General features: G+C 37.3%; 1 protein-coding gene across 1 annotated transcript in view; it reads right to left on the reverse strand.

Moving 5' to 3' along the window:
• Positions 1-15,941, reverse strand: part of TRPM1 (transient receptor potential cation channel subfamily M member 1) — a 144,086-nt gene that overhangs the window by 43,203 nt on the left and 84,942 nt on the right. Inside the window, exons 16-20 of the mRNA XM_063449141.1 lie at positions 12,870-13,159; positions 12,023-12,251; positions 11,192-11,314; positions 9,629-9,760; positions 2,938-3,066 (exon numbers count right to left, since the gene is read on the reverse strand). Coding sequence (XP_063305211.1) covers positions 2,938-3,066; positions 9,629-9,760; positions 11,192-11,314; positions 12,023-12,251; positions 12,870-13,159 — 903 coding nt within the window. The remainder of the gene's footprint in view (positions 1-2,937; positions 3,067-9,628; positions 9,761-11,191; positions 11,315-12,022; positions 12,252-12,869; positions 13,160-15,941) is intronic.

A 15,941-nucleotide genomic window follows, 5' to 3' on the forward strand; every position in this document is an offset into this window, starting at 1 on the left:
CTCCTTCTTTCTCCTATTCTACAAGTACTCTGCTCCTTCTTTCTCCTATTTTCCAAGTACTCCACTCCCTGCTATCGTGTATCCCCCTACCTACTCCAACTCCTCCCCTTCCTATACCTGCGTGTTACACTCGTTCACGAGCGCACACATTCGTACTTGCGTACGTGTGCGCGATATGGGTGCACGTGAGTGTTCAGGCACACAGTCGCATCTGCAACCTTGCACTTCCTGCTTACCACTAAGTGCGCAAGAGATGAATGGAGCGTTCACCTCTCTGGATGGAGGGTGGATTCTGCTACTGCCCACCTGGAATCCTAAAACGCCCACTGGTGGCCGGTAGGGACCAGGTTGACCACCCTTGGGCTAGAGTAACAATTCAATTGCATACACTGTGTATTTATAGCCTACATTAACCCCTTAACGCCGTTACGGCGTGCTATGCCGTCACGGGTTAAGTGGGCTTTAAAGCCGTTATGACGGCATAGCACGCCGTAACGGCTTGCAGCCCCAGGAGGTAAGTTATACTTACCTCCGCTGCGATCCGCTTCGGGAGGACTGCCTCACAGCCCAGGCAGCCCTCCCACGGCAAATGAGGCCCCCGGGGGCCATGTGATCGCTCTCAAAGAGCGATCACATGGCCCCCTATAGCTGGCTGTGGATCTGCCAGCAGGGGGACTGTTTGAAATATCAGACAGTCCCCCTGCTGGTGGGAAGTATAAAAAATAAATCAAAGACAAGTGTAAAAATAAATTAAATATATTTTTATATATATATAATATGTATATATATTATATATATAATATATATACATATTATATATATGTAATGTCATACAAAGTGTATTTTAATATTAATATAAGTATATATATTAATATTAAAATACACTTAGAATGACGTTACATATATATAATATGTATATATATTATATATATAATAGATGTACATATATATATTATATATAAATACGTATAATTAAAATAATAAATAAATTAAATAATAAAATAAATAAATAAAATATTGAAACAAACTTTAATATAAATTATATATGCATATGTAATTTCATTCTAACTGTATTTTGTTATTAATATATATATATCGGTAACAAAATACACTTAGAATGACATTCTATATATATCTATATATATATAAAATACAAATAACCGCAAATATATATATATAGATAAATACATATAATTACATAAAAGATTACATTAGTATACACGTAGAATTTAAATACCTATAAATGCATATATATTAAAATTCTACATGTATATTTAAATAATCTTTTAACGTAATTATGTGAATTGATTAATTAAAATTTGATTGACATGCATGACAACACAGGGAGAAAGTGCAGAGAATTTAATTCGCAAGCACTATATTTGACCCTGTAACTCTCCAAGACACCATAAAACCTGTACATAGGGGGTACTGTTTTACTCGGGAGACTTCGCTGAACTCAAATATTCATGTTTCAAACTGGTAAATTGTATTACAACGATGATATTTTAAGTAAAAGTGAAGTTTTTTGCATTTTTTACAAGCGAACTGCACTTTTATGGTCTATATTATTGTTGTAATATGTTTTACTGTTTTAAAACACTAATATTTGTGTTTAGTGAAGTCTCCCGAGAATAACAGTACCCCCCATGTACAGGTTTTATGGTGTTTTGGAACGTTAGAGAGTCACATATAAGGCTTGCATTTCATTTTTTTCACATTGAAATTTGCCAGATTGGTTATGTTGCCTTTGAGAGCGTATGGCAGCCCAGGAATGAGAATTACCCCCATGATGGCATACCATTTGCAAAAGTAGACAACCCGAGGTATTGCAAGTGGGGTATGTCCAGTTTTTCTTAGTAGCCACTTAGTCACAAACACTGGCCAAATATTCGTTTCTTGCTTTTTTCACACAAAAACAAATATGAACGCTAACTTTGGCCAGTGTTTGTGACTAAGTGGCTACTAAAAAAGACTAAACATACCCCACTTTCAATACCTTGGCTTGTCTACTTTTTCAAATGGTATGCCATTATGGGGGTAATTCTCATTCCTGGGCTACCACACCGTCTCAAAGGTAACATTACCAATCTGGCAAATTTCAATTTGAAAATGTAATGTTCTATATTTGACCCTGTAACTTTCCAAAACAACATAAAACCTGTTAATGGGGGGTACTGTTGTACTCGTGAGACATCGCTGATTACAAATATGTGCATTTTTTTTTGCAGTAAAACCTAACAGTATTATGACATTCACAGTTAAAATGTCAGACGGAAATGCAAATTTAAAAAAAAATCTTATTTTCTCACATTTTTTTTACTTTTATTCATAATAAATGATGTTCCATATATGAATAGTTAATGATAGATTAAAGCCCTGTTTCTCCTGAACAAAATGATATATAATAAGTGTGGGTGCATATAATTTGAAAGAGGGGAACTACGGGTGAACAGACACATAGCGCAAATTCCAGTTTTTGTTTACGTTTTGTTTTGATCAGAACGTGCACTATTGACTCCGTCCTGAAGGGGTTAAAGGGATCCTATAGTGCCAGGAAAACAAACCCGTTTTCCTGGCGCTATAGGTTTAATATGCCCCCCCTCCCTTGTGCCCCCCCCTCCCATGGTACTGAAGGGGTTAAAAACCCCTTCAGCCACTTACCTGAATCCAGCGCCGATAACCCTCTCCCAAATGTAACTTTTGAAATGCGAACTCTGAGTTATTTTAGGCATTAGTATAATCAAGTAATCCACCTCCTCGGCAGCTGTAGTTTAGATATTTATCACAAAAGCACATAAATATATACTAAAGTGTACAACATAGAAAACGTGATATATACATTTGACTAGTACATAGTATGGCAAAGGGTTGTCTTTTATAAAGTGTCTTTATAGTAGTATGACAAGGACATTTTAATAAATATGGCTTTCTTACCTCTCTCACTTTCTCTAATCCCAATGTCAAGATATAGGAAATAACCACCCATTCCTGAACAGAAGGCCATCGCTCCATCTTCACCAAGATGATATAATTAAATAACATTAAATATCCTAAGTAAGAAATCTATAGAAAGGAAATAAAGCCAATATATTCATTGGAAATAGAATTATTATACAATCTGTAGTGTCCATTTTGTGGTGAAGTAACAATATACTCTTTGCATTGCTAATGAACAAATATACAACAGATAAGACAAACTGTACAATGTAATATGTTTTATACCTCTCAGTTACATGGTTGTTTTATCACTGGTCATAGAAGCAGATATTATCCAATACCATTGAAATAGATCGGCATAGATTATCCATCATCATTGCCATAGATCAGCATACATCGTCCATCATCATTGCCATAGTTTGACATATATTAAACAATGTAATTGCTTTTGGCCATCTTCATTGATTATTGATCCTGACATTTTTGCCCCTTCCTTTAGATATCTGGTGTATTTATTATGTATAAGCTTGACTCCTGTCTATGCATCCTGGTTTAAATTAGTTTTTTTAACAAGATTGTTTTAGGTTCTACTTGTTCACCATACAATCTCTATTTCTCTGTTCTTAGTAAAGGTGTTCTGTTATGTCAAACGATTGAATCTTCTTAATAACTCCTTAATATTGTTTTATTAACTCTATTATTACTTTAATATTACTTTATCCCCTTATTGTTACATGTCTTCACTACCTGTACTAATTGTCATCCTCCTGGACAATTACTCTAGTTGTCTCTAGTTAAGGAGATTCCACGCACTCTGTCCACTGAGGGAGCAGTCTGTTTGTAAATGGAGTGCTACACACAATTGCGACATGCAACATGTGATATACTATCATCAAAACACTTTAAAAACTATATTGCGAGGGGGCGTGGCCTGGCAGCTCACTGAGATGGCCGCGTGAGTTGCTAGCTCCCGTGTAAATTGATCTACCACAGCGATTAGAGCAAATAAAACGTCTACAGCACCGGATTCACAACAGCTGAGGTCCGTGATAGCTATGGCTTCTAAATCAGCCAAAAAAATGAAGCACAAGAGACCGGCACTCCAGGTTTCAGCACTTCGCCTCGCACTCAAAATCAAGATGGCGCGGGTCCACAGTGATCACAAGCCTGTTGTTCAGATCTGAGTGACAGCACTTCTATCTCACTGCCTACTTCGGCACCCACAACAGACCTATCCGTGCATAAGATGATCCAAGAACTACGGTCCTCCTTACAAACAGAATTATCTAAAGTGACCAGAGACATCAGAATGGATATACAGGCACTGGGAGACAGAACTATCCACCTGGAAGATTAGACGTACAAATTAATTTCAGCCCACAATTCTCTGGGTGATGCTTATGTGGAGCTGAGCTCGAAAGTAGACCACCTCAGAGATAAAGCTACTGACCAAGAAGATAGGGATCGTCGCAGTAACATCTGCATCCGGGGAATCCCTGAAACAATACCACCACAAGAGCTACAGGCCTATGCAAAAGACCTCTTTCAGGCCTTATTACCAGAGACTGCGGAACAGTTCCTACTAATGGGTCGTTTACACAGGCTGCTAAAGCCGAAACACTTACCTCCTTCGGTCCCTAGAGATGTCATCACGAAGATGCACTACTACCCCACTAAAGAAAAAATCACGATAGCGGCAAAATACAGTCGTCTTTACCTGACGCTTCATAGGCGTGGAGTTATTCACAGCGACCCTGCAGAAGTCTCACACCCATTACAAAGGCCTTGCAGGAAAGTAAATATTTTGTACCGTTGGGGATACATGACTCGCCTGATGATCCGGCGCAATGGTGTGGACAATCATACTACCAACGTAGAAGAAGGATGTCGCCTCCTCGCAGAATGGAACATCCCTTTGACTCTCTCAACCAAGATCAGCAATGACTGGAACACAGTAGCTACAGGGACCACCTTGCGGCTGCAGGGCTAACAGTAATGAATCCTTTGATGAGGGATGTGATCCCACCGTTTTTTTTTTTTAACTATCTATAATGATTACATTATTGTTTGTTTCATCGTTTTTATTTTTAGTTATATATATATTTTTTATATTTAAGTACCGGTATATGGGGCACTGGCATTGTGTCGCAAGGCTGCTGCCCATTAATGCATAAGATATATTGCACATACTTAATGTTTACGTATGTTGGTCACACTCCCGCAGACTTATTATCTCCCCCAAGGCTCTCCAGAGCCATGTTTTTACCGTCCACGCGCTTTTGAGCTCCCCTAGACGGATTTTTGTACATAAGAGTTTTGCTCTTACCCTTGTTCGCCTCTGGCCCTGCCTCTCCCACCCTCCTACTCCCTTCCATAAGATACATTTGAAACAATACACCAAGCCACAGTCTGAACTACTACCTAACACTCCTAAAAGGCTCTCCTTTCCTGTGAGTTGGCCAAACTCAATTCCTATAGGTTGAAAATAGTTGATCCCGGTAATCCCGGGATGTACACCTACACCATACTTCTCCTACAAGCAAATCTTATATAGTATAGGGGAGTCCACAATTTTCCACCATTCCAGCACATCATCTCAAAACAAGATGCGCTATTATCGCCAGGGACCTTTATTAGTTAATTAAAATGCCACTCACAATTATGTCCATTAATGTCAAAGGACTAAATTTGCCTAATAAAAAAAGATTGGCCCTGAACGAAGCTAAGAAATACAACGACCACATAGCCTTTTACAAAAAAACTCATTTTAAATGCAGTAATCAACCCAAATTCTGCTCTGTCCCCTATCCACATGACTTTCACTCATGTTTTAGAGCCCCCCAAAAAAGCTGTATCTTGATAGGAGGAGGCGCCTCATTCACATTGGTCAAAAAACGTAGTGACAAAAATGGTAGATATCTCTTACTACAATGGGTACACAATGACCCATACACTCTTATTAATATCTATGGCCCCCAAAACAACCAAGACGAATTCCTGGACAAAATCTTCGCGCTAGCGATTTCCCACAAATTCTGGTATATAATTATCGGGGGGACACTTACTTCCTTTTGGACAGCTTCCTAGACTCTACATCTGCTGATAGATTATCCGCATCTACCACCAAAAAACAGAAGGAGGCAGCAATCAAAAATGCGAACACATATTGGAACAGGAATACCTAGACCCAAGGAGAATCCTATACCCCACAGAATGGGACTATACCTTCCACTACACAACACCTACACTAGGATTGACAGGTTCCTTACACCCTCAGCGAACATGTACAAAATACACAAGACTAAAATAGGACTCATCTCTTGGTCTGTTCATGCCCCAGTGGTATTATCCCTCCATGAACACTTCACAAATACAGGCAAAGGCACATGGAAAACAACACTCTCTTCAGAAAACTTGAATCAACATCAGTGATTGACAAGGAACTAACCTCATATTTTACCCTAAATACTACACCAGGCATGAGCATAGAAAACATTTGGCAAGCACATAAGGCGGTAATACGAGGTCTGTTCATCAAACATGCAAACTATGCCAAAAAACAAAGAATACAAAAATACACTACCTTAATCCACAAATTAGCAGACTTAATGCATACAAATAAGTTGACACGCGCTGACGCACTAAAAATACCCCTTTTAGCACTACAAAGTGGAAAAAACAACATACTTACTTAGACGATATAAACACAATTTCTGTGCTCAAGGCAATAAAGCCTATCATGGCTAGGGAAACAAATATGATTAAAATGGTACTACTCCCAAAGGTCTTCTATGTATTCCGTATGCTACCAATTCGTGCCCCCCTACATTTCTGTAAACACATACAAACATTGTTCTCCACTTTTATATGGGACTCCTGTAAACCGAGACTTCCCATGCACCTTTTACAAAGAAACACATCAGATGGCAAGATAGGTCTGCCAATCTTTACACCTATCATAAAGCTGCCCACCTAGAAGCGGCCGTAGGCTGCATGCCCCAAGTCAGATGTACCAATGGACAGACATGGCGAATGAGAGGTGCACGAGAGGGTCAATAAAATAAATTATGTGGACACCCAATCTACCAAATTCCTTTGTGTTCCCTTATCTACAAATTAAAAGAATTTTCCCAACACACGGTTATTCCAGGGCTGAAATGTCCACCCCACTTTTTGCTAATGCAAACACGATTCATGACAGGTGCCATCGAAAACCTACCAAACCTAAAGGACTGTCAACGTGCTACAAAACCATCATGCTGGGGTCCCCTCATAAGCCGTTTACCTTTATGAATCAATGGGCCACAGAGACCAAAAGCATAATATCTAATGCAGATTGGATCTCCTCTATCAATGCTCTCAAAGGGGTCACCCAATGTTATTCACATGTAGAGGCACATAGAAAACTCATCTATAGATGGTATCTGACACCCAGCAGACTCCACAAAATATCTAAAGGGTCCCGACAGTCGATAGCTCTCACTATATTAGATGCTAGAAACTTAATTGCCCTCCACTGGAAGCAGCAACTCTGCCCATCTCAACAACTCATAGATAAGCTTAACCAATACTATGTTTATGAAAAGATGTCTCTCACATCACGAAAGCAAGCTGAAACTTTCAATGCCACTTGGCAACCATGGCTGGAATATTTCACTAATGTGACCCGTGACCAAACTTGAGAGGTTAATTTGCTGTTATGGAGATGTTAGCGGCTTGACTACAATTTCACTTGAATGTATATAATACACTGTTCGTAATGCATACTGTGTCATTTATGCTTGCTTATGACACCTTTCCTACCCCTTCCACCCTTTTTCCTTTCTGTATCCCACCTCCCACCCTATTTAAATCTAAGAAAACAATAACAAATGTTACAATTTTAAAAAAATGAAAAAAACTATAGTGCGTCAATAAATTTGAATAAAGATTATGTATAACACTTGACAAGTCCGTATTGTAAAAGAGGATAAAAAATAACTACTCGATCTAGTCTTTAACATTTTCTTTGACAGTACCTTAAATCAGGGGAATGTAATGTGAGATAATAATACTACAATGCTGGTTTTCCTCTTGATCCCTACCAGTGTAATCCCCCTTAATATGATTTACTAAGATTTACGAAAGGTCAAAAGGTTTAGTACACTGATCACATTTCAACTGAACTTTGGTTTGACATAAAAGATAAGCTCAGATAATGAGGAAGACAGCAAGAACTTTCACAGATTTAATAGATTATGAAAAAAAGGAAATGTATTATTTATGATAAGCCAAGCCTATAAGGATAGCACGGAGAACTGAAGAAGCTCCAGTTGTGAATCTTTATTGGGAATTTCCAGTTAAACAGTTAAAAATGCACTCACCAGATGGTGTGCTTATAAGTGCACATATATGGTAACTTGTGAATTACTAGAGTCCTCCCAAGTAACTACAATAGATTCCCCCAATCCTTTCGGGGTACACTTGAGCTTGCACGTCTATCTAAGGTCAGGCCTCCAACATCAATGCATCTCCTGGACAACCATCCCACTTCATGGAGGGGGCAGACTGGGAGGGGGGAGGGGGGGGGCGGAGGTACTCTACCACCTCCTGTTTAAACACCTTCCTCTTATATCAAAGCCAATAGCTTATAGCCAATTACTATATGCAGTTGCAATCAAAATTATTCAACCCCAATTGAAAATCAGGTTTATTGTCAACATTTGCAGACTTTCAGCTGTTTTGCAATGAACAAATCAATCAAAAGCAATTGCAATAGCAATAGCTTAACAAAACTAATGCTTCAAGCGGTTTACCCAAATTCAACAAAATAATTTACTTATGATGACTTCTCCAGTCTCAAAATTATTCAACCCCCTGAATAGAATCTCTCCCAACAGCACAAATATGCAAAACAGGTGTTGTCTCTAGCACACCTGATACAGCTAGTCAATGACTTCATAAGTTGCACCAGGTATGCTTGAGCTGGAAATATCTGAGAAAAGGCAGTGTTCACACTGGTACCTAGTAACACCTCTAGTGACTGTCACTCAGACGGCCCTTAGGGGTGCTTCCTAGTCCAGTGCTGCACAATATACTCTGCATGGAGACGCTGAACGCTTCCCATATGAAAAGATGCTGAACAGTGCAACGTGCCATTTTGTCATACATGCGCAATAGCCTTTCAACACATTTTTATACGAAAGCATTGGATTGGATGAGATCATCAAGAGTGATGCTCTTAGCCATGAAGGTGAGGCCTGCCATGGTGAGACCGGAAAGGCAATGGAGAAAAGGTGAGTTAAATCAGCAACTTCAGGACTATATTGTTAGGAATACATGTTTGTATTCCTAACACTATAGTATTCCTTTAAGTATTATTTAAGATATGTAAATGTTAATGTTACATCAAACAGTTAACTCCTACATCAATTCAGCAAGGTGAAGTGCTTTAGGGGACCTCAGTGAACCTTTAACTATAAAACCACAATGTGGATTTTAACCTCACATATGGCAGCATGTTTCTCTGTAGACAATCCATACACTACGTTACAAACATTATTTTAATTTTTCTTTCAATAAATGAACGTGGGCCTTTGAAGAGAGGCTGTAGTATATGTACTTTAACTATATAATATAAAACGTTATATACTTCATATTATAACATGACAGAAAGTGTAATATAATTATACTTATTAATAATACTTACTGTATAAAACCAGAACTTGACGATGGGGGCATTGTAGAACTCATAAATCTTTGTCCCTATTGGAATGCTTCTTTGTTTCCTGTTGCCATTCTCTTCGTCACCCTTTCTGGAGTTAACATCTGCATTCCCATCCTAGTGGAAGTAAAATTAACATTGTCCATTTTATATATATATATATATATATATATATATATATATATATATATATATATAAGTAATTTGGCCCTCATACATAGTGAGAAAAAACACAACATAACCACTATAATTTGATGTAGAGATAAAACAATTACTGCTGTGCATCACCTGCATATTTCAAATTGTTCTTGCGGAAGGCCATGATCCAAAAGAACAAGTGACCAGAAACCAGCCCTGCACTGTAAAGTCCATACACAGTCAGTATAGCGCTGTTTCTGGTCTGGAAGTTGAAGTCTAGGCTCCATTTAATTTGTGGTGCGACTAAACATGATAAAATGCACAACTGTTTGATTCATATAGAGAAATGAATTATGTGCATCACCTGCATATCTCAAGTTGGACTTCAGAATGTCTGCCTTGGGCACAGAAATTCAGGGAAATCATGTTTCCACAACTCTCCCAAAATCCCCCCTTGACATGCAAATGAAAACAGACATGAATCATATTTCAGTGCTGGTACCTCTAGCAATGGAATGTTGTGCTCATTTGCATTTCAAGCCAAGAATTCTGGGATAGTTCAAAATATTGCCCTATTATACATAAATTAATATATTATAATATTGAAGACAGCACTAAAGGCTCTTTTTGCAGTAGAAGTCATTTCCATTCCTTAATTTTATGAAATACATATTATTTGTTACTGCAAGAGGACTTAAAGTACTATTATTTACAAAGGGTATGGGAGCATCCTAGTACTCTATGATAAGTAGAACATAGGCATGAAGGAGTAGGTTGGCCTAAGTCTACATGCTCCAATACTTTACACAGTAAACGGCACACATTTGCTCCAAGAAACGGAATCTATTGTAAGGTTGGAAGTACGATGTTTCATATATTATAAAAACATGCTTGGTAGTTTGTAGACCAGATGTTTGTAGATGTCTGCATCCCAAGCAGCACCAATTATTTATGCAAATTTAAAAGTATCCCATATAAACAGCCTAAAAAAGATTATTCAGGGTGTATTATTAGCTACTCATTGTTAAGAGGAATGCAGGCCAAATGAGATGTTATCACTAGACAGGTGAATTTTGGAAAATTACTAAATAATTTTACAAAACACCACAAGCAATGCGTGCAAGGGCTAAACAAAAGCACATATGTGCTCATTAATGAAACTTCAACTCTACAGCATACTCCAAACAATACATGTGCAGAATTCAGATTGAAGTTACAACTATCTTGATTGCACAGTGGAGCACTTTTTACAGCTTTGTGATTTTACTAAATTATTTTAGTCAAAAATAATTGAGAGTCCCAATATTGAGAATTCCTTTTTATTGCACCCAACCCCAACCATATAAACAAATCATAATGTTCCTTGAAAATCATTGTAGTTATCATTGCATTGCGGAGCGTTTGTCTCACCATGTTGTCTTCTTCCTTCTCTTTTCCTTCTTCATATTCCTTTGATGTGTGAAACGAAAGGTCATCGTGTGAACGGAACTCCAGGAACAGTATGGTCGGGGGTAGAAGAATTCCAAATATTACCTGCATTCGAGACATACTTGATGTGAGAAGTAATATCTTTGTTATGGAAAGGACAATTAAAAAAAAACATTTTGAATTTGCATATTTACATGGTATGAGTTAGTGAGTTATTCTTCAGCATATCATTTAGAATGATGAAGCTTGGTATATGCACTTTTAATATTTTTGGATACATTTTTTACATGATTTAATATTTTGAAAAAAAATTTTTTGTATTTTAATACATTTTTTTTTACTGTATTTTGATACACTGATATATTTTTTTACATATGACATATTTCTTGATATTTTAATATTTTGAAAAACCAAATAATTTTCAATATTTTGAGAGCCTGGACTGTCTAAAAATTATTACCAGAGATATTGAGGGTCTACCGACCTCAACAGCCTAGAGCAATTATTTTATGATTGAAAGTTTGCTTCAAGTCAAGTGTTTCTGGAAATTATTTTCATTTATGACCATCATTTCTTTTTGTGTTTCTGGAAATTATTTTCATTTATGACCATCATTTCTTTTTGTGTTTCTGGAAATTATTTTCATTTATGACCATCATCTTAATCTAAAGGTTTCATTCCACACGAGAAGAAAAATTGTTAACGATATTATTTGGTCACATTTCATTGTAATATAATTCCATTATATTCAACATAATTGAAAGATAATCCAGAAAACTTTAAATCTGAGGTTCAGCAGATAAGAGATGTTACCTTAAGGCCTGGGTTTTTTCTCATGCGAAGGCGACCCATCCACATGTCTGTTAGTAGCATCTGGCTGCAGGTGTGTGCTATGAAGTCCCGATGTTTGGCTGCAACAGCTAACTTTAAACAGGTGGAATTACTCCAGTTCTTCAGTTCATAGGTTAAGAGTTTCATGGCAACCTGCTCATCATGTTTGTATGATTGATCTAGCAATTCAACGGCAAGCTGGCCAAAATCCCTAAAGAGAAAAATAACATATTTAGAAAGGAAACAAGTCTTATACTCGTCTCAAATAAACCTAAACCTACCTACACATTTGATAATTTAACCCGTATGTTAATCGGCCCAATGGGAATGTCAATAGTTCTACTAATAGAGTATATAAATGATGATAAAAACATCTATTCAAGACAGCTGAACAGAGTTGAACATTTTAGGAATCTTGTTCATGGTGAACCTTCATTTAGCATTTGATTATAGTAACCTAAGAAAAAAAGATGTGTATTAGTACTAAATTCATCACATATAGGATAAAATGGAAACTGTGATATTTATTTTAGATCACATTGTGTTTTTTAGTATTTAGTAGGACAAAACCATAATGGAGCTTTATACCCTCCTTCTTCTCTCATTTCCCAAATTTTCTTTCTCTTATATTTATAGTTATAACTAACAAAAAAAGTAAGTCTAATTTATATTTCTATTTTTTTGTAACATTCTACATATTTTCTCTTGTATGTAAATATATTCTCTGCTTCTCATAGTTCTTTACATAATTTATACCCCCAAAACATTGTTACCAAAAAAAAAAAAAAATGTAATGAACATTATGGACATCCTAACGCAAGACACTAACTTGGAGTTGTTGTCTAAGTCCTGGGATATATCATCAACAAGATCACTCTCTGAAGATTCGTGAGCCATGGATTTATACAGTTTGCAAGCTACTAGTGCTTTAGCCATGGTCTCCTCGCCACGTTGCCATAGAAAGAGAGCCATCTTTTGTCGTTTCATGAGCACAGCCCACACCATCAATTCATGGAATGGGTACTGGAACCGGCTAACCTCAGGGTCATCAACATCTATATCTATTTCTTCTTCTTTCTTTTTCTTCTTTTTCTTTCCTTTGTTGGGAGGCTCATCGTCCTATGAACAATTATACAAACAACTGAAAAACACAGGCCATCATCTCAAAATAGATGCGAGGTTAAATTCTGTTTAGTTTGCAGGTACATTATTAACAAGTGGAACATTTTTTTAGTTGAGAAGATTATACTTTGTATAGGTTTTGGCAAGTTGTCTCCTGTAAATCTGTACATTTCATGGGATAAATACACGTCATGCTTTGATAAATACTGGCTAAACAAGAAAGAAGTGGTTCTCAGGTTTTTAAGTGCTGGTCTAAACACATAAACTTGAATTCAGCATTCTGGGTGATCATAAATTTGATAACTGACAAACTCTTTAATCATTGTGATTATTTTTAGATATGGTAACTACTGCTGGTTCAGTCCTTAGATCTGAGAAGGCCATTACTGGATGTCTAAATATTAGTCCTATCTACCGAGGGGATGGAATCAAGTTAGCAGCTCATGGTTGAACTACACTTTTTAAATTCCAATTATAAGCACGCATCTGCTGTTATGAGTATGCTAATTAAGGACATGGTTTTTAATTCCTATTACTATATAATATATATATATATTTTTTTAAGCAACACTCTAATGTTAGGTTTACAAACATGTATTCCTAACATTAGTGTGTTACACTAACTGTTCAGATTTATGAGCCCCACAGAAATAATAAAATAAATAGTTCTACTGACTTTTAATCCCATTTTAATCACCGCCGTTCCTCCCCCTGTCTGATAATCATTACAAGTCATACAGCCAATCCAATGCTTCCTTATAGGAAAGCCTTCAGGGGGCTAGCGCACAATTGCAGCAACCACCACACTGCCCCAATCAGCATCTCTTCATAATGATGCATTGATTCAATATATCTCTATGGGGAGCAATCTGAGTCTTTCGGCGCACTGACCAGGAAAAGCCTCTAGTGGATGTGTGAGTGACAGCCACTAGAGGTAGTGTTTACAATAGTCAGACTGCAGGGATAGTCTGTTTGCACCAGAGCCACTACCTTAAGCTTTAGAGTCCCCCTTTAAGTATAAGAAATATATTCTTTTATTGGTTATGATCATAAGGAAAAAGTGCATCAGAATGGATAGGCTTTGTGGACTACTGCAAAATGTTTGCCCTGTGGGCATCTCTACTTTATGCGAGTCAATCCTGTTCCTTTTGGCTACAGATGAGGAGATGGTTCTTTGCCAAAATTGCACTGCTCTCATTGGTATACCACTTATTAGCAAACACAAGAAACAATAACATAGCTGTATTAAGCAGTTCAATATAAATATAAAAAATATTTGGCAAAGAATTCCCATTATCACTCAAATGTTCTCTCACCAAAACCACTCAAACTTACATTCGTTGACAGAAAACGATAGGTAAAAATGAGTAATGCAATTTAAACAAGACACGTAACATTGAACAGACGAGATCACCTTATTAAAGGCAATTCCACTTATGACTTCAGGACACACAGATGGTCTACAACTATAACATCATTTCAGGAGGGGATAAAAAGGGAGGTCTTTGCTACAGCAACCAACAAGGATGGAATAAGCATGGACTGGGAGTGATGACGAATACTGAACAGGATCCTAGAGGAGAGACATTGGGAAACGTTATTATTTCTACAATTATCTGAAACTTTATAATTTCTCTCTAGTGATGGTAAGCTTTATTCTTTAAAGGCTGTAAAACAAAAATCACAAAGATCACAAAAAAGGAGGCTACACACATTGATCCATGTAATGGAAGAGACCCGAGAGAAATCCTACTTAATTTTGACACATTTCTTAAATTTCAACCTTCATTTTCATATTGAGTTTAAAACACGATATCTGCACATAGTAAATTATATTCCAGTGTGAATAAATATTTGGGAGATTGAATGTCAGAAGATCACATCTATGGTCTGTATCCCAATTAATTGGCGACTTTATTTGTTATACTTATGTAGTAGTAGATAGTATCTCTTTTTTACTTCTGTGCAGTTTAATTTGCAGAGTTATTCACTACAGTGAGAATTCAAATTTAATTTCAAATTTAAGGTCAAAATCACTGAACTGGAAACATTCTCCTTGCTACACTAAATTTCAGTAATTCATACAATGGATTCAACATGAGGCTGGATACAGTCAATAAGGATTTTTGCATTGGATAGCATCACATAACTTCTGAATAAATGTCAGCCATATATTCCAGCAGCAAACCTCTTGGCACCACCTTGCCTAAGAAAAACTTGTGTTAGACAGGGCCAGATTAACATAGGGGCTGATGGCGCTGCAGCTCTAGGAATAGGCTTAGGAATTCTATGGAATAGGCCCATTGATTTAAAAAAAAAAAAATGTACTACTCCTCACATGCTCTTGCTTAAGTATGGAAACCTAAGGGGGAAGTAGGGGAACAAAACTGATGTGGCCTGGCTGACAATTACATTAGTTAAGGTAAAACTGACTGCCCACTACGCAAATGCTCTTGCTGCTTCAGTCTCTCTAACACTGTGGCATGTTCCCTTTCTTCTACACTCACTACATACACTTTTTCTCTATCCCCTTTCTGGACATGTTTTTCTCTTTGGGCAGTTCTGGTTACGTGATTCACATCAGATGCCCACCCTTTTATCCCACCTTCCGAAATCCTGCTACACCGGACACTGCTGTTAGGGGGTGTGGATTTACTTGAAAGATGAAAGCAAGAGATTAGCAGAGGGTATGTGTTCTCTGATAGCTATACCCTGTGCGTTTCACTCCAGCACCACCTCAACCAGAGACATGACGCTTGGGAGGTATAACTGTTTTACT

Source organism: Pelobates fuscus, chromosome 3, assembly GCF_036172605.1.
Source record: "Pelobates fuscus isolate aPelFus1 chromosome 3, aPelFus1.pri, whole genome shotgun sequence".
Lineage (NCBI taxonomy): Eukaryota > Metazoa > Chordata > Amphibia > Anura > Pelobatidae > Pelobates > Pelobates fuscus.